General features: G+C 44.0%; 1 protein-coding gene across 4 annotated transcripts in view; it reads left to right on the top strand.

Moving 5' to 3' along the window:
• The window catches only part of uso1 (USO1 vesicle transport factor), a 121,857-nt gene that overhangs the window by 88,159 nt on the left and 13,241 nt on the right, over positions 1-20,457 (top strand). For all 4 annotated transcript variants that reach the window (XM_055644146.1, XM_055644170.1, XM_055644154.1 and 1 more), the window contains 5 exons: positions 3,326-3,504; positions 5,820-5,900; positions 10,296-10,382; positions 13,159-13,275; positions 16,442-16,657. In XM_055644146.1, the coding sequence (XP_055500121.1) occupies positions 3,326-3,504; positions 5,820-5,900; positions 10,296-10,382; positions 13,159-13,275; positions 16,442-16,657 (680 nt within the window). The remainder of the gene's footprint in view (positions 1-3,325; positions 3,505-5,819; positions 5,901-10,295; positions 10,383-13,158; positions 13,276-16,441; positions 16,658-20,457) is intronic.

The raw sequence follows: 20,457 nt of genomic DNA, 5'->3' as shown, positions 1-20,457 counted from the left end.
CCCACTGTTGGTGGATCACCAGCTTCGTGACAGACAGGGAGCAGCATGTATGGCTGGGAAAACACATCTCGAACCCGCAGACCATCAGCAAAGGAGCACCGCAAGGCTGCGTACTCTCTCCTCTCCTCTACTCTTTCTACACCAACGACTGCACCTCCACTGACTCTTTTGTCAAGCGACTCAAGTTTGCGGACGACACAACCCTGATTGGACTGATCCAGGATGGGGAGGAATCTCCCTACAGACAGGAAGTGTTACAGCTGGCATCCTGGTGCCATCGCAACAACCTGGAGCTCAATACTCTTAAAACAGTGGAATTGATTGTAGACTTTGGGAGAACTGTCCCTCCCCTCCCCCCACTTACCATCAACAACACCACAGTCACATCTGTGGAGTCTTTTAAGTTCCTTGGAACCACCATCTCCAAGGACCTTAAATGGGAGGCCACCATTGACTCCACATTCAAAAAGGCCCAAAAGAGGATGTACTTCCTACAGCAACTGAGGAAACATAATCTCCACAGGCAATGATGGTCCAATTCTATACGGCTATCATAGAGTCTGTCCTCACCTTCTCCATCATGGTCTGGTTTGGCTCAGCCACCACCAAGCAAGACATTCGGAAGCTGCAGCGAATCGTCTGATCAACTGAGAAGGTTATTGGCTGCAACCTTCCCCACGTCGACGAACTGTACACTGCAAGGGCCAGGAAGTGAGCGGGTAAGATCATCTCTGACCCCTCTCACCCTGGCCACAAACTCTTTGAATCACTCCTCTCTGGAAGACACTGGACTGTCAAAGCTGCCACAGCCAGACATAAAAACAGTTTTTTTCTACGCATAGTACCTCTACTCAACAACCAAAAATCTGTAGCCTCCTTTTGCTCTGGTATTTTATTTCATTCACATGTTTAAACTATGATGTTTTATTATTAATTTTTTAAGTTTTATGTGTCATTCTTAATTGTTACTGCATGTCGTGTTGTTACTTGCGAGCGGAGCACCAAGACAAATTCCTTGTATGTGTACATACTTGGCCAATAAACTTATTCATCTGTGAAAAAGTTTTGATAACACAGTCCCATGAATCCTGGCAACATCTTTGTAACTATGTTCTGCACCCTTTCTAGCTTACTGGTATCTTTCCGATAGAACGGTGACCAAAACTGAACACAATACTACATGTGTGGCCTCAACGACATTTTGTACAACTGCAGCATAGCATCCCAACTTCTATACTCACAATTCCTTGATCTACTTACCCAACTGATGAGGTCCTGCCAAAATTCTCGACATCCTTCAATACTGTCTATGCTGGCAACGTCTTCACTTCATCATCATCAACCTAATTCACAGTACTATAACAAAAATTAAATGACATTTCGACAGCTACGTGGATAGGAAATGGTTAGAGCAGGGGTGGGAAACCTGCAGCCTTCTAGGTCACTAAGTGCTGCATTTTGAATGAGTCCAAATTTTGTAGAACAAATCCTTTTAATTTTTATTGTTTAAGAAGGAACTGCAGATGCGGTAAAATCGAAGGTCGACAAAAATGCGGGAGAAACTCAGCAGGTGAGGCAGTATCTATGGAGCGAAGGAAATAGGCAACGTTTCGGGTCGAGACTCTTCTTCAGACTCGTCTTGTCTCGTCTTCTTATTTGTCTGAAGAAGGGTCTAGACCAGAAATGTTGCCTATTTCCTTCTCTCCATAGATGCTGCCTCACCCGCTGAGTTTCTCCAGCATTTTTGTCTAACTTTTATTTTTATTAATGTTTTTTTTTGTCTTATTATTTTTATTTTAATCTTAAAATGAACATATTTAAAATACCAAAGAGTAAAAGAAGATTCAGCATAATAATCCTCCCCGACGGACGGCCACAATTAAAACATTAGTAAGTCGTGGGGGCTATTTAACACCTGTTATGTTCATAATGCGACTCTAGAATGTACGTTAACGTCCCTGCCTGACTGGCGCCACCACTGCCTGAGGCTGGTTGACAAGAGGGAAAATGTCAGAGAGAGTCTGCTGGCCGTCCATTCTTCAGTATTATCAACTTTTGATAGCGGTGCACGTTTGTAAAGTGCGTTGCCTATCGCAGGGACAGGTGTTAGCAAATTTTTATCTTTGCGAGAACAGATAGTTAAATTTCATGAAGAACAGAATCAGCAATGTGAATTATTGCTAGAAGATTTCTATAGAAATAATGCATTTCTGTGTGATATCATGTCAAAGCAAAATAACTTTAATGTTCCTTTGCAAGGTAAAACTAAGTATATATATATATATATATATATGGCAACAAATCCAAGCATTTTGAAAAAAGCTATCTTTTTTCAAAACTCATCTACTTCAAAATGAAATTTTGAAAACATTTTCCCCAGTTAGCGAGGGTCATTGATGAGCAGGATCATGCAAATCATTTGAAGAATACGCAGCTGTTATAGAATTATTAAAGAATACAATGAAAGGTTCACTGACTTTGAGAATCATGACATCACACTCAAATTAGCATTTCAACCTCACCTAGTTGATGTCTCCAAGGCTCCTAAAAAACGACAGATAGAATAGATTGACATTTTAAAGTCCTTATTTGACGCCAAGAAAGATCTGATTGAAATATGGAAAAATGCAATAGGATACCCTCGTCTTTGGCAACATGTACGAAAAATGCTTTCTTGCTTTTCAACCACTTATTGCTGCGAATCTACATTCTCCTACCTAACCTAAATCAAGACACCCTTAAGGTCACAAATGACGAATACCCATCTAGAAGATCAGCTGAAACTGCGTACCTCTATGTTGCAACCAAATATTCAAATGCTTTCCCACAAAAAGCAGTCACAACAAAGTTATTAAAGTTAGTTAGCTTTAGAATTAACAATTTTTTTTCATTTTCTTGAAGTTAGTACATAGTAGTTAGATTTTTACAAAAATAATGTAGATTTTGAAGTATATCTAATTGAAGTTTCTTGGATGAGGCCTTATTAGATTACAGCTAACAATGCGGCATTCCAACATGAAAAGGTTCCCCATCCCTGCGTTAGAGGGATATAGGCCAACGCAGGCAGGTGGGACTAGCGGTGAATCCTGGTCGGCATGAGCAAGTTGTGCCGAAGGGCCAGTTGCTATGATATCACCGATTTTAACGTCATTTGCAAAAATAACGTTAACTATGCCATGTCATCCAAATCATTGATGTAGACTTTAGACATACGATGGCCATAGCACCGACCAGTGATCACAGGCTCCAGTCCAAGGCCACTGGCATGCAGAAATAAAATCCAGATTTTGTGTTCAGAAAATCAAAGCCTCTCTCTGTTCCCTAGGTAAACCCGTTGACAGCCATCATCACATGCACAATGAAGCGGCAGAGATCAATGGCATCCAACCCAAGGCTGACATGGAAGAAATTGGAAGATTACAGGAAGAGCTGGAACAATTGAAGAAGCAACATGGTATATTAGAAGGGCAGCTGGCTGAAAAGGACTTAATCATTGACAAAATGGTACACACGTTTTACGTTACTTTAGACTTTAAAAATGTAGTGCGTAAGCAGATCCATCAGCCCACTGAGTCCGCACCGATCACCCCAGACATTAGCACTGTCCTTCACACTAAGGAAAATTTTACAATTTCACCAAAGCTAATTAACCTACAAACCTGTGTGACTTTAGACTGTGGGAGGAAACCGGAGCACCCGGGGAAAATCCATGTGGTCACGAAGAGAGCGTACAAGCTCCGTATGGATAGCAACCATAGTCATGATCAAACCTGGGACTCTGGCATTGTAAGGCAGCAACTCTACCATTGCTCCACTGTGCCACCCTTTAAAGTTGCCACTCAATGTAAAAGCAAACTCCTCTTTGGGCCCTGGTGTGATTGCATGTGCCAATAGACAAAGAGAAGATGCTTACATACTAGGAACCAATAGGATATTGTCAAGTTTTGAGATTTACAACACCATTCAGGAACACACAATGTAGCAGGAATAGGCAACCAACCCTTCAAGCCTGCCCTGCTTTTCAATGCAATCATAGCTGATCGTGCTTGCCTCCATCTTTCGTGTGACAGTTCCCCAGAACACTCACTACCTCAATCTTTCAAATATTTATCCATATTTACCCTCAGTATAATCTAATAATCTGGTCTCCACCACTTTGGGGGGCAGAGCATTTGAGTGATTTACCAGTAGGCATTTGCAAGCAGTTAGCTACAGTAAGGGACTTTCATGGGAGCTAAATGTGGTCTGATGTGCCTACTGAAGCCTCAGTATCTCATTCCTGCTTTTATATTCTAGTCCTCTTGAAATAAATGCTAACATAGCATTTGCCTTTCTTACTATCGATTTAACATTTTGGGAATCCTACACCAACACTCCCAAGGACCCTTGCACCTCCGATTTCTGAATCCTCTCCTTATTTAGTCTATGCCTTTATTCTTACTACTAAAGTGCGTGACCGTACACTTTGATATGCTGTATTCCATCTGCCACTTCTTTGCCCACTCTTCCCAACCTGTCCAAGTCCTTCTGCTGAGTCTCTGCTTCCTCTACACTGTCTGCACCTCCACCTAACTCAGCCGTTCAGGTTCCATCTCTGGAGAAAGTGGATTGGTGATGTTTCAGGTTGGGACTTCCTCAAGTGGATCTACAATGAATTTTAACTGATGAAAGTAAAGATTGCCATGCATAAACAAATCTTTGCTCCAAAATTAGCAAGCAGGCATGCAACTTCATGGATGAAAACATTATCTATTTATTCCTCTATTAAATTTCATTCAAGCTTATCCCAAGAGAGGGATCTCAGCTTCTCTGGATGATGGAATTGATGGCTTTGTAGCCAGGTTTATGGATGATACGGTAGATGGATAGGCAGGTAGTGTTGAGGAAGCAGGGATTCTGCAGAATGACTTGGACAGGTTGAGAGAGTGGCCATAGAAGTGGCAAACTGACTACAGAATTGCAAAGTTTACGGTCATACACCTTGGTAGATGAAATAAAGGTGCAGATTATTTTCTAAGTGGAGAGTGGATCCAGGTGCAAAAGGGGCGAGAAGGAAAGCAAATGCAACGCTAGGATTCATTTGAAGGGGATTAGAATATAAAATAGCAAATGTAACGCTGAGGCTTTATAAAGTGTTGGTCAGATCACATTGGGAATATTGCAAGCAGTTTTGGGCCCTGTATCTGAGGAAGGACATATTGGCACTGGAGAGGGTCCGGAGTAGGTTTACGAGAATGATCCTGGGAATGATTGGGTTAATGTTTGATGAGCGTTTGAAGGCTCTGGGCCTGTATTCACTGGAGTTTAGAAGGATGAGGAGGGGACCTCTGAAACTTACTGAAAAAGGAAAGGTCTGGATAGGGTGGATGTGGAGAGTATATAGTTAGTTTCCACTAACAGAAAGGTCTAGGACCAGAGGGTACAGCCTCAAAATAAAAGGGTCATACCTTTTAGATCGGAAATGAGGAGGAATTTCTTTAATCAGCCGGTGCTGAATCTGTGGAATTAATTGCCACAGGTGGCTGTGGAGGTCGTCATTGGGTATTTATAAAGCAGAGATGACAGGATCTTGATTAGTCAGGGTGTCGGGGGTTATGGGGAGAAGGCAGGAGAATGGAGTTGGGAGGGAAAGATCAGCCATGATTGAATGGCGGAGTGACCTCGATGTGCCAAATGGCCTAATTCTGCTCCTCTGACGTGAACATAAATTATCGCAGCATTTAGTAAATTTTTGATTATTTTTATGCTTGTTTAGTCTGAAAAATAGCTCTGTTGGAAAGTGGATAAATAACTGAGAATTGTGGTTTGCTTTTGAACAGCAGATGAGCCAGATATCAGGAAACAAAGATACAGACGATTGTACAGATAATAGTGGGGAGCCAACGGCTGCACCACACAAGGTGGGTTATTTCCTTCGAGGTCAAAGTAAGTATTTAATCAGTACAACCACATTAGTCATTGAGACGTACAGCACAAACAGGCCATTCCGCCGAACTTCTTCAATTCAAAAGTAGTGCCAATCTACACTGATCCCATTTGCCTGCTTTAGGCACATTTACCCACTATTCCTATCCAAGTACTCTCACTTCATTCCACATGACCACAATCGTCTGTGTGAAAAGGCTTGCCCCTCAGATCTCCAACTTAACAAATAATTTGATAGACACAAAGTGCTGCAATAATTCAGCCGCATCTGAGTTACTGCAGCATCTCTGGACAAAAAGGATGGGCAACGTTTCGGAAAGAAGGGTACCGACCTGAAAGGTCACCCATCCTTTCTCTCCGGAGATCCTGCCTGACCCGCTGAGTTGTTCCAGCACCTTGTGTCTATCTTTGATATAGACCAGCATCGGCAGTTCCTTGTTTCTACAAATAATATTTGATACTTATCATTATCCACTCAGTGAAACACCGATCACAGGAATGCCTTCAGAGAATATACATTTTGTCAATCAGATGATGTTAGTTTTCCATGATGTGCATGTAGTAACATTAGGATTCTCATTTAATACCAATTAACCAATGTCAGTGATTCAATTATATTTTATTGTCACATGAGCTGAACGCAAGTAAAATTCTTTGTTTCGCATACAATTCAATAAAATAATAATAATATACATAAACACAAACATAAATAAGTACAAAAGTCTAATTTTAGTAATGTAAGAATAGTAGACATCACCGAGGCAGTAACAAAGCGTCACCACAGGTTCGGTGTCGTCTTCTGTGAGAAGGAACTGTAGGTTATCCACTTTGGTGGCAAAAACAGGAAAATAGACTATTATCTGAATGGTGGCCGATTAGGAAAAGGGGAGATGCAACGAGACCTGGTGGTCATGGTACACCAGTCCTTGAAAGTAGGCATGCAGGTGCAGCAGGCAGTGAAGAAAGTGAGTGGTATGTTAGCATTCATAGCAAAAGGATTTGAGTATAGGAGCAGGGAGGTTCTACTGCAGTTGTACTGGGTCTTGGTGAGACCACACCTGGAGTGTTGCGTACAGTTTTGGTCTCCTAATCTGAGGAAATACATTCTTGCCATAGAGGGAGTACAGAGAAGGTTCACCAGACTGATTCCTAGGATGTCAGGACTTTCATATGAAGAAAGACTGGATAGACTCGGCTTGTACTCGCTAGAATTTAGAAGATTGAGGGGGGAGCTTATAGAAACTTACAAAATTCTTAAGGTGTTGGACAGGCTAGATGCAGGAAGATTGTTCCCGATGTTGGGGAAGTCCAGAACAAGGGGTCACAGTTTAAGGATAAGAGGGAAGTCTTTTAGGACCGAGATGAGGAAAACATTTTTCACACGGAGAGTGGTGATTCTGTGGAATTCTCTGCTACAGAAGGTAGTTGAGGCCAGTTCGTTGGCTATATTTAAGAGGGAGTTAGATGTGGCCCTTGTGACTAAAGGGATCAGGGGGTATGGAGAGAAGGCAGGTATGGGATACTGAGTTGGATGATCAGCCATGATCATATTGAATGGTCGTGCAGGCTCGAAGGGCCGAATGGCCTACTCCTGCACCTATTTTCTATGTTCTATGTGCTGGTTTAAACCGAACATAGACACAAAGAGCTGGAGTAAATCAGACGTTTCGGGTCGAGACCCTTCTTCAGACTTTCATCTTGTCCGCTTCAAGTTTCATGTTCTTAAAACGATAGAGTACTTACCTTGGCCATAAAAGTCTGTTGTCCTAGATTGCTCTGGTTTTGAGCTGTAGGGGTCAGCCTGGCGTGCTGATGTTTAGTCGGTGTCCTCCCCCGCTACAGGCCATGTCCAATCTGTCCGACTTCTGGGGCCTCCAGCGGCGCTAGATCCTGTCCCGACGTGCCTTCGGGTGGGTTCCCGATCCCACCGACTGACGAGCCTTCGGGTGGGTTCACGATCCTGGTCCCGACGAGCCTTCAGGTGGGCATCGCAGCCATGGCACCCTTTGACGTTCTTTTGTTATTTGCCTTTGTAACCTGAAGTCACTGGTGATTTGTCGCTAATGATCTGAGCTGGTCATGGTAAATATGCAGGAGTAGTTATCTAGTGACAGTTTAGTTCAGGTTAGAGATACAGCGTGGAAGCAAGCCCTTCGGCCCACCGAATCCACCCAACCGGTGATATAGCTCTATCCCACATACTAGGGACAGTTTACATTTTTTACCAAAACCAATTAACCTACAAATCTGTGCGTATTTGTATTGTGGGAGGAAACCGGAGCACCCGCGGAAAACCCATGCGGTCACAGGGAGAATGCCCAAACTCTGTACAGAGGTGTAGTTAGGATCAAATCGGGGTAATTCCACCGTTGCACCACTGTGCCACCTAGTGACTCCAGCGGCCCACACCATCAACATCTCACATCATTTATGTGCAAGTGGAGAATTCTTTAGCCTGTGACTTCCATAAGTTCTAGGAGAAGAATTCGGCCATTCGGCACCTCAAGTCTACTCCGCGATTAGATATTGGCTGATCTATCTTTCCCTCTCAACTCCATTCTTCTGCCTTCGTCTCATCACCCCGACACCCATACAAATCAAGAATCTGTCAATCTCTACCTTAAAAATACCCAATGACGGCCCCACAGCTGTCTGTGGTAATGACTTCTACAGTCTCCAGTCCCTCTGACTAAAGAAATTCCTCCTCATCTTTCAAAAAGTATGTCCTTTTATTCGGAGGATATGGCCTTTGTCCTTAGACTTTTCCTCTAATAAAAACATCCTCTCCACATTCAATCTACCCAAGGCCATTCACTATTCAGCAATTTTTAATGAGGTCCTCCCTCATCCTTCTAAACTCCAGCGAGTACAGGCCCAGTGCCTTCAAACGCTCATCATATGTTAACCCAATAATTCCTGAGATTATTCTCGTAAACTTCCTCTGCACCCTCTTCAACACCAGCACATCCTTCTTCAGATGCAGGACTTAAACTGCTCACAATGGTCCAAATGTGGTATGACCAATGCATAAAACCTTAGCATTACATCCCAGCTTTTGTACTCTAGCCATCTCGAAATTAATGCTAGCATTGTATTTGCCTTCCCTACTACTGATTTGACTTGCAAATTAACTTTTTGGGAATCCTGCATCAGCACTCCCAAGTCCCTTTGCACCTCCGATTTCTGAATTATCACTCCATTTCTAAAATAGTTTATGCCGTTATTCCTACTACCAAAATGCATGACTCCACACTTTGCTGCGCTGTGTTCCATCCACCACTTCTCAGCCTACTCTCCCAATCTGTCCCAAGTCCTTCTGAAGCCCCTGCTTTCTTTACACCACCTAACCCTCCACCTATCTTCATATCATCTGCAAACTTGACCACAGAGCCTTCAATCCCTTCGTCCAAATCATATTTACACACCATGAAGAGTAGCAGCCCCAGCCACTCCGCTAGTCACTGGCAGCCAACCAGAAAAATCCCCATTTATTGCCACTCTTTGCCTTCTGCCATCCAGCCAACCTGCTATCCATGCTAGTAATTGCCCTGTGATACCGAGGGCTCTCGTGGTCTTTAGCAGCCTCGCATGCGGCACTTAATAATAGGCCGTCTGAATATCCAGGTAAATCACAACCACTGACTCTTCTTTGTCTATCCTGCTCTTTACTTCCTCAAAGAAGGCAAGATCTCCCTTTCACAAAACCATGTTGACCGGCCTATTTTATTGTGTGCCTTTAAGTACTCAGAAACCTCGTCTTTTATAATGGACTCCAGAGCATTATAACTGAGACTGGAGGCTGATTGGGGTTAGACTAAAGGGATCGGGTGCGGTGAGTAAAGGCAGCACGTCTAGAATGGAAGATGGACACAAAAAGCTGGAGTACCTCAGCGGGACAGGCAGCATCTCTGGAGAAGAGGAATGGTTGACGTTTTGGGTCCGAGACCTTTCTTCAGACGTCTGTACGTCTGGAGTCGAACTGAAGCCACTAATTCTCTCGGTGTGTAATGCCACCCGATCTAAAAGCACAATGAGAACGGTTATCAAAAATCAACGTGCATAATATGCACAGGATGGTCATCAGAAACAGAATGGAGATAGAACAGCACAGCAGAGGAACATGTCCTGTAGCCAGTGGGAGGTCATTGACAGTGCTTATACCGTGGACAGTGTTGGCATAACAAACAATTTCTTTCTTGCTTGAGTCTGTAAATAAACTTTAATGGCGTGGTCAAAATAGTTAAGAACAAACTAAGCCATTTGTTTAAACTGAATTGATTGCAGCCAATTCTTGCGGTTATGGTTGCCTCTGCACTTAAATACAAACATTTCTGTCATCAGTATGGCTAAATTTACAAACTTTCTCAAAGGAACTGGAAACCTTGCGGACTCTAGTACAGACACAGGCTGCCGAAATCAGCCAGCTTCAGGCCAAGAAGCAAGAGCTGGAGAATCAGGTAAGAGATGATGCATTTAGCTTGGAGATGAACAGGAATTTCTTCATGTAGGGTGGTGAATGTGTAGAATTCATTGCCATATATGGCTATGGAGGCCAAGTCTTTAGGTATTTTAAAGCGGAGATTGATAGGTTCTTGATTAATAATAGCTTCAAAGGTTATAGGGAGAAGGCAAGAGAATGGGGTTGAGAGGGAAAGATAAATCTGCCATGATTAAATGGCAGAGTAGACTTGAAGGGCTAAATGGCCGAATTCTGCTCTTATGTGACGCACAGTGGCATAACGGTGGAGTTGCTGCCTTACAGAGCCTGAGTCCTTGGTTTCATCCTGACTATGGGTGCTGTCTGTACCAAGTTTGTACTTTCTTGCTGTGACCTCGTGGGTTTTCTCCGGGTGCTCCGATTTTCTCCCACACTCCAAAGACATGCAGGTTTGTAGGTTAATTGGCTTCTGTAAATTGTCCCTTGTGTGTAGGATAATGCTAGTGCATGGGTTGATCGCTGTTCAGCGTGGACACGGTGGGCCGAAGAGGCTGTTTCCATGCAGTATTTCGAAAGTAAAGTGGGTGTCTTATGGTCTTAGGTCTTTCTGGAAAGCTTTCTTCCTTGGTTTGAACCATCAAATCTTATTTTTATTTTTTTTTTTAAACTGCTGGAAGAATGTGGTGGGTGGTCTAGCAGCATCTATGTAAACAAACTGTTGGTCGATGGTTCTGGCCTAGACCTTGCACCAGTCTGATGTTAGGGTGTCAACCTGAGGCATTGACCGAGTGTGTGTCTCCACATATGCTGCTTGACCTGCTGAGTCCCAGCAGTTTGAGCTTTGCTCCAGATTCCAGCATCCGCACTCTCTTGTGACTCTCCATCAAATCTTATGGCGTGACCTGTGGGAAACACATTGGTGGATCAAAGACTAGGGCCAGAACTTGATAGCCCAGGACCCAGAGCTTGATCTTGTACACAGAAATAGGAGAAACATGGATGCCTCATCAATGGCTAATGTTTTTAGTGCGATGTCAGTCATTCAGTATAAATAATTTATATATCATAGTGGCATTCAAGAGGATTTTAGATAGGCACATGGATATCGGACATGTAGGCAGAGAAGATTATTTAAACTTGCCGTCATGTTTGGAGCAACCATTGTGGTCCATAGGGTTTGTTCCTGTTCTATGTTCTATGTAATGCTTGTCTTGTTAAGTAACAGGAACTGCTCATAGTGATGTTTATCCACAGTATGTCATTTAAAATTAATTGACCCTCTGAACATTGATACAAGAACCGCATTTCAAAAGTATGTGACCCTAATAGAGAAGTTCAACATTCAGGCTTGCTTTGCGATTATTTATGCAAACGTTTGTTTTAGATGTGAGAAGAGTTAGAATTTTTGTTAATATTAAACAAGAACAGCAAAGAATGAAAATATCCAGCAGAACAGTCAGTATCTGTGTAAAGAGTTGTCTCTGTACTGTACACTGACAATGACAATTAAAATTGAATCTGAATCTGACAAGTAACTAATGTTTCAGCTCCAAGACCCTTGGCAGAGCAGGAAATGAGAGGGAAAAAATAGGTTGTATAGTAGAGAGATGGTGGGAAGGATGTTTAAAATACATGGAACATTACTGATGGGATGTTTAGTTCAGAGATACAGCGTGGAAACAGGCCCTTTGGCCCAGCAACACCGCGCCGACCAGAGATCACCCGTACACTGGTTTTATCCTACACAGTAGGGAGAGTTTACAGATGGCAATTAACTTGCAATCCCGCACATCTTTGCAATGTGAAAGGAAACCGGAGCACCCGGAGAAACCCCCACGTGCTGGACTAACTCAACGGGACAGGCAGCATGTCTGGAGAGAAGGAATGGGTGTCAGGGGAGAGGGAGTCATCGAAATATGGAATGGTAAGGTGTGAAAATGAGAGAACATAGGCGACGAAGATCAAGGAAAATGGAGAAAAGGTCAATAGATGTAGTTTTTCATAACAACGCATCACACTAATACAAAGCAAAATAATGCAGCTAGAAATCTTAAATAAGAAAAAGAAACAGCAGTAGAGAAAGAAGCAGACAAAATTAATGACCTTTCATTAGAATTGGGTAAAGTTAGAAATTATAAATTTAGATTAGCTCAGAGATACAGTTTGGAAACAGGCCCTTCCACCCACCGAGTCCTTGCTGGCAGCGATCCCTGCATCCTAGCACTATCCTACACACCAGGGACAATTTGCCATTTTTACCAAAGCCAATCCACCTGCAAACCTGCACTTTTTTGGAGTGTGGGAGAAAACTGGAATACCCAGAGAAAACCCAGGCGGGTCACAGGGAGAATGTCCATCTCCATACAGAAGACAGCACCCGTAGTCAAGATCGAACCCGGGTCACTGTCGCTGTAAGGCAGCAACTACCGCTACACCACCCTTAAGTTGCAGAGAGATGGTGGGCTGAGGAAACCACCAGCTTCTTTGCAATATATTCCTGCCTTTCATGGTGTGAGAGGCCTTCGGGCAGAAGCAGTCATTCTCTCCACAGGTGTTTACCTGACCTTCCCAGTATCTCCAGCATTCTCCATTCTTTTTTATTATTCCGACTGGAATAAACTCCCACAAAGGCAGTTACAATGAGTTATATAAGAAAATATGCAATAATTATATTTTTTAAATATCTTCTCAGCAAAATTTTGCAAGCCCATCAAAAAGGGTAATTTAAAAGGGTAATTGCAGACCAACCGTTTTGGGAGTGATATCTGAAGTGTTTTTACTTTTTATATTTAAAGCCTGCAGCCATGACTGGGCTGGGTTCAGGAGATGTTGACAGTGATTCTTCGTTAAGAAGGATTACACAGCTGGAAAGCAGAGTATCAGCATTGGATGATGAAAATCAAAAGTTAAAGGTATGTTTCCAATTAACCTGTTCTGACATAGCTATTTACCGATCCACCGAGCTCTCAAATCGCTTCATGTTTATATTGCTTGGGTGTATCATTCTGGCTGTAATAATTTTTATCACGGTTGAACCGTCATGAATGGTAAATATTTAGCCAATACCACACTCAATCTGCTTTTGTAGAAAAGGGTTGGGTGGGGGGGGGGGGGGGGGGGAGGGGTGGAGCAGCTGGTAGAAGTGCTATCTAGCCCCACCAAGAGATCTAAAGGGCCTGTCCCACTTTGCGATTTTATGGGCGACGACGGCCATCAGTGACTGACACCCGATGTCGCCTGAAAACCGTCAACTGGGTTCGACAGGATGTGACACAGCTGCGTCAAGGTACGTCACTCGCGTCACCAATTTCCACGAGTCACCATGGGGCAGGGCACGGATCACCGTGCGTCACCAGAGGTCAAGCATAGGACAGCGCCTGTGACGTCAGAGCCGTCAAGCGGTGTCAATATACGTCCACCCGCGACACGATACGGCAAGATACGACAGGTTGCGTCATCTGGGGCACGTGATTTGAGTGACCAGCGTCCCTATGAAAGGGGACGCGCCACGACGCATCATGACGCAAGCCAATGTTCGGGTGATGCGTGGTGATGCAAGGTGACGCAAAATAAATTAACATAGGCAATGACCGTGCGTCACCGAACGTCATTGTGCGAAAGAGTACACGATATGAAAAGACACGCAGGTGTCGTGTGAGGATTTTGAACATTCCAAAATCCTGGGGCAGCAGGGAGACGCCACACGTTACCGTGCGTCATTACATGCGTCACCACGCGTCATGACCCGACCACTACGTGACAACCTCTTTTTATGCTGTTTCCTAAAATGTCGCCCAAGTGGGACAGGCCCTTAAGTTCAATCCTGACCTCTGGTGCTGTCTGTGTGGAAGTTGCACGTTCTTCCTGTGACAAAGTGGGTTATCTCCAGGTGCTCCAGTTTCCACCTACATCCCAAAGACTTGCGGGTTTGGAGATTAATTGGCCTCTGGAAATTACCCCTGCTGTGTGGGGAGTGGATAAGAAAGTGGGATAACCTGAAACCAGTGATCGATGGTCAGCATGGACTCGTTGGGCCAAAGGCCCGGTTTCCATGCTGTAACTCAAACTAAACTAAACACTTCATTTAAAATGGAATGGTAAAACCCTTATGTGTTCATTAGTACAACCATGTACTGCGTTGTTGTAATTTAATGTCTTGTAATATTTGAGATACATGCAGAAGTGTGGCTTTGTGGCTCCCTGTTTGATAATGATTTGACATGTCCTAGGTGAGAATATTACAGCACAGAAAAAACAATTGACGGGTGGCACAGCAGTAGGGTTGCTGCCTTACAGCGCCAGAGACCCGGGTTCATGAGGTCTTAAGTGATAGAAGCAGAATTAGGCCATTCGGCCCATCAAGTCTACTTCACAATTCAATCATGGCTGATCTATCTCTCCCTCCTAACCCCATTCTCCTGCTTTCTCCCCATAACCCCTGATACCTGTACTAATCAAGAATCTATCTCTGCCATAAAAATATTCATTGATGTCCTCCACAGCCTTCTGTGGCAAAGAATTCCACAGATTCACCACCCTCTGACTAAAGAAATTCCTCCTCATCTCCTGCCAAAAGGAACATCCTTTAAATCTGAGGCTGTCACCTCTAGTCCTAGACTCTCCCACTAGTGGAAACGTCCTCTCCACATCTACTCTATCCAGGCCTTTCGCCATTTGGTATGTTTCAATGAGGTACCCCCTCATCCTTCTAAACTCCAGTGAGTACAGGCCCAGTGCTGTCAAACGCTCATCATATGATAACCCACTCGTTACTGGGCTCATTCTTGTAAACCTCCTCTGGACCCTCTCCAGGGCCAGCACATCCTTCCTCAGATATGGTGCCCAAAATTGCTTACAATACTCCAAATGCAGCCTGACCAGTGCCCTTTATAGAGCCTCAGCACCATCACTGTTTTTGTATTCTTGCCCTCTTGAAATAAATGCTAGCATTGCATTTGCTTTCTTTACTACCAATTCGACTTGCAGATTAACTTTTTGGGAATCCTGCACCAGCACTACCAAGTCCCGTTGACCCTCTGATTTCTGGATTATCTCCCCATTCAGAAAATAGTCTACGCTTTTATTCCTACTACCAAAATGCAATACCGCACACTTTGCTGCACTGTTTTCCATCTGTCACTTCTCTGCCCACTCTCCAAACCTGTCCAAGTCCTTCTGCAGAGTCCCTGCTTTCTCTCCACTACCTGCCCCTCCAACTATTTTCCTTTCACCCTGATTACGGCTGCTCTCTGTGTGAAGTTTGTACGTTCTTCCTGTGACAACGTGGGTTATTGCCGGTTTCCTCCCACACTCCAAAAACATAGAAACATGGAAAATAGGTGCAGGAGTAGGCCATTCGGCCCTTTGAGCCAGCACCGCCATCCAATATGATCATGGATGATCATCCAAAATCAGTACCCCGTTCCTGCTTTCTCCCCACATCCCTGGAATCCTTTAGCCCAAAGAGCTATAACTCTTGAAAACATACAGGTTTTGAGGTTAATTGGCTTATGTAAATTATAAATTGTTCCTGGTGTGTATGATGGAGACCCGGGTTCGATCCCGCCTGCAGTAGCTGTCTGTACGGAGTTTGTACGTTCTTCCCGCGACCATATGGGTTTTCTTCAAGATCTTCGGTTTCCTCCCACACTCCAAAGATGTTTGTGGGTTAATTGGCTTGGTGTAAGTGTAAATTGGCGTGTGTGTGTGTGTGATAGTGTTAATGTGCGGGGATCGCTGATCGGAGCGGACTCGGTGGGCCGAAGGGCCTGTTTCCGCGCTGTATCTTTAAATTAAACTACCTCGGCACTAGTGACAATAATAAACCTAAACCTTAAGTAATTGTCCATTTTGTTACTCAGATGTTGCACCGAGCAACTTTCCTCCTTGCTGTTGAAGTGTGCATTGTGCAGTTTTATCTGGACCGTGCTCTCTGTTATTTGGACATAAATTGCTGGAGAAACTCAGTGGGACGCAGCATCTCGGGATAGAAGGGATGAGCGACGTTTGTGTCTATCTTCGGTGTAAACCAGCATCTGCGGTTCCTTTCTACACTCTGTTGTTTACATGCATGCACAGGGCCAAGTGAAGGTGTTGACTGAGGAGAAGGATTCTCTGGATCAGCAGATGACCAGGACAAACAACACGGTGGTCATTCTTCAGACTGACAAGAGCAGGCTCCAGCAAGAGGTGGTGGAGTCGAAGAAGGAGCAGGACGACCTGCTGGTGCTGCTTGCCGACCAGGACCAGAAGATCTTCTCCCTGAAAAACAAGCTGAAGGAACTTGGTGAAGCGGTTAGTATGATGCAGCAACACTGAGTGAGAGAACCAGCTTCCACCCATACACCCACCATCGATCACCCCCTTCACACTAGCTCTGTGCGATCAAACCTTTACACCCACTCCCTTGCAGCGCCCGAGATTCAGCTTCCATCCTGACTACAGGTGCTGTCTGTGCGGAGTTTGTACCTCTCCCTGTGACCATGTGGGTTTTCTCCAGGCGCTGTAGGTTAAGTGGCTTCTGTAAATTGTCCCCTGTGTGTAAGATAGAAAGAACAAAGAACAGGCGATCATTTGTTGGCGAAGACTGGGTGGGCTGAAGGGCATGTTGCCGCACTGTATCTCTAAACTAAAGCACCCGAGGTCATGATTGAAGCCGGGTTTCTGGTGCTCTACCAGCTTTGCCGCCCTATAATGCTGAAAGTAAATTGGGATTCTGCTATATTAGTTAATGTGGGTGTGGTGTAAGCAACGTGTCTGTTCCATCTCGTCCTTCAGACAGCAGGGAACCTGAAATTACACCTGCACAGGAATGTGTCTATGATAAGGAAATGCAGCCGCCTGGAATGAACAACGCATTTAACTAGACCTGTTTCAGTGGCTAGCTCTCTGGCTTTGCTCCGACTAGTTTAGGCTGCATAGGAATTTGGCATGGAATTTGTTGAAATTGTCCAAATTTAACAATGAATTAGAACTTCATTGCATGTTCTGCTGACGCACAAGGTGTTAGCCATTCAATATGATCATGGCTGATCATCCAACTCAGTATCCTGTTCCTGCCTTCTCTCCATACCCCCTGATCCCTTTAGTCACAAGGGCCACATCTAACTCCCTCTTAAATATAGCCAATGAACTGGCCTCAACTACCTTCTGCGGCAGAGAATTCCAGAGATTCACCACTCTCTGTGTGAAAAAGGTTTTCCTCATCTCGGTCGTAAAAGATTTCCCCCTTATCCTTAAACTATGACCCCTTGTTCTGGACTTCCCCAACATCGGGAACAATCTTCCTGCATCTAGCCTGTCCAACCCCTTAAGAATTTTGTAAGTTTATAAGATCCCCCCTCAATCTTCTAAATTCTAGCGAGTACAAACCGAGTCTATCCAGTCTTTCTTCATATGAAAGTCCTGACATTCCAGCAATCAGTCTGGTGAACCTTCTCTGTACTCCCTATATGGCAAGAATGTCTCTCCTCAGATTAGGAGACCAGAACTGTACGCAATACTCCAGGTGTGGTCTCACCAAGACCCTGTACAACTGCAGTAGAACCTTCCTGCTCCTATACTCAAATCCGTTTGCTATGAATGTTAACATACCATTCGCCTTCTTCACTGCCTGCTGCACCTGCATGCCTACTTTTAATGACTGGTGTACCATGACACCCAGGTCTCGTTGCATCTCCCCCTTTCCTAATCGGCCACCATTCAGATAATAATCTACTTTCCTGTTTTTGCCACCAAAGTGGATAACCTCATATTTATCCACACTATACTGCATCTGCCATGCATTTGCCCACTCACCCAGCCTATCCAAGTCACCCTGCAACCTCCTAGCATCCTCCTCACAGCTAACACTGCCCCCCAGCTTCGTGTCATCCGCGTTCAATTCCCTCGTCCAAATCATTAATATATATCGTAAATAGCTGGGGTCCCAGAACTGAGCCTTGTGGTACCCCACTAGTCACTGCCTGCCATTGTGAAAAGGACCCGTTCACTCCTACTCTTTGCTTCCTGTCTGCCACCCAGTTCTCTATCCACATCAATACTGAACCCCCAATACCGTGTGCTTTCAGTTTGTATACTAATCTCTTATGTGGGACCTTTTCGAATGCCTTCTGAAAGTCCAGATATAACACATCCACTGGTTCTCCCTTATCCACTCTACTAGTTACATCCTCGAAAAATTCTATAAGATTCGTCAGACATGATTTAACTTTCATAAATCCATGCTGACTTTGCCCAATGATTTCACCACTTTCGAAATGTGCTGCTATCCCATCTTTAATAACTGATTCTAGCAGTTTCCCCACTATCGACGTTAGACTAACTGGTCTGTAATTCCTTGTTTTCTATCTCCCTCCCTTTTTAAAAAGTGGGGTTACATTAGCTACACTCCAATCCTCAGGAACTACTCCAGAATCTAAAGAGTTTTGAAAAATTATCACTAATGCATCCACTATTTCTGGGGCTACTTCCTTAAGTACTCTGGGATGCAGCCTATCTGGCCCTGGGGATTTATCGGCCTTTAATCCATTCAATTTACCTAACACCACTTCCCAGCTAACCTGGATTTCACTCAGTTCCCCCATCTCATTTGACCCCCGGTCCCCTGCTATTTCCGGCAGATTATTTATGTCTTCCTTAGTGAAGACAGAACCAAAGTAGTTATTCAATTGGCCTGCCATGTCCTTGTTCCCCATGATCAATTCACCCGTTTCTGACTGCAAGGGACCTACATTTGTTTTAACTAATATTTTTCTCTTCACATATCTATAAAAACCTTTGCTGTCAGTTTTTATGTTCCCTGCCAGTTTTCTTTCATAATCTATTTTCCCTTCCCTAATTAAGCCCTTTGTCCTCCTCTGCTGGTCTCTGAATTTCTCCCAGTCCTCTGGTAGGCAGCTTTTTCTGGCTAATTTGTACGCTTCATCTTTTGTTTTAATACTATCCCTGATTTCCCTTGTTATCCACGGATGCACTACCTTCCCTGATTTATTGTTTTGCCAAACTGGGATGAACAATTGTTGTAGTTCATCCATGCAGTCTTTAAATGCCTTCCATTGCATATCCACCGTCAACCCATTAAGAATCAATCGCCAGTCTATCTTGGCCAATTCACGTCTCATACCCTCAAAGTTACCTTTCTTTAAGTTCAGGACCCTTGTTTCTGAATTAACGATGTCACTCTCCATCCTAATGAAGAACTCAACCATATTATGGTCACTCTTGCCCAAGGGACCTCGCACAACAAGACTGCTAACTAACCCTTCCTCATTACTCAATACCCAGTCTAGAATAGCCTGCTCTCTCGTTGGTTCCTCTACATGTTGGTTTAGAAAACTATCCCTCATACATTCCAAGAAATCCTCTTCCTCAGCACCCTTTGATTCACCGAATCTATATGTAGATTGAAGTCACCCATTATAACTGTTTTACCTTTGTTGCACGCTATTCTAATTTCCTGTTTGATGCCATCCCCAACTCCACTACTACTGTTAGGTGGCATGTACACAACTCCCACTAGCGTTTTCTGCCCCTTAGTGTTTCGCAGCTCTACCCATATCGATTCCACATCCTCAAAGCTAATGTCCTTCCTTTCTATTGCGTTAATCTGCTCTCTAACCAGCAACGCTACCCCACCTCCTTTCCCTTTCTGTCTATCCCTCCTGAATATTGAATTTCCCTGGATGTTCAGCTCCCAGCCTTGGTCACCCTGGAGCCATGTCTCCGTGATCCCAACTATATCATAGTCATTAATAGCTATCTGCACATTCAACTCATCCACCTTATTACGAATGCTCCTTGCATTGAGACACAAAACCTTCAGGCTTGTTTTTACAACACTCTTACACCTTATACTATTATGCTGAAAAGTGGCCCTTTTTGATTTTTGCCCTGGATTTGCCGGCCTGTCACTTTTACTTTTCACCTTGCTACCTATTGCTTCTACCCTCATTTTACACCCCTCTGTCTCTATGCTCACACATTTAAGAAACCCTTTCCCTTTAACTCTATCCTCCACTATCCCATTCGACACCCCACCCCACTTATTCAGTTTAAAACCACCCGTGTAGCAGTGGCAAACCTGCCTGCCAGAA

This window comes from Leucoraja erinacea, chromosome 1 (genome assembly GCF_028641065.1).
Source record: "Leucoraja erinacea ecotype New England chromosome 1, Leri_hhj_1, whole genome shotgun sequence".
Taxonomy (NCBI): Eukaryota; Metazoa; Chordata; class Chondrichthyes; order Rajiformes; family Rajidae; genus Leucoraja; species Leucoraja erinaceus.
Note: the sequence above shows the minus strand (reverse complement) of the source record. Positions and strands in the feature narration are given on the sequence as shown.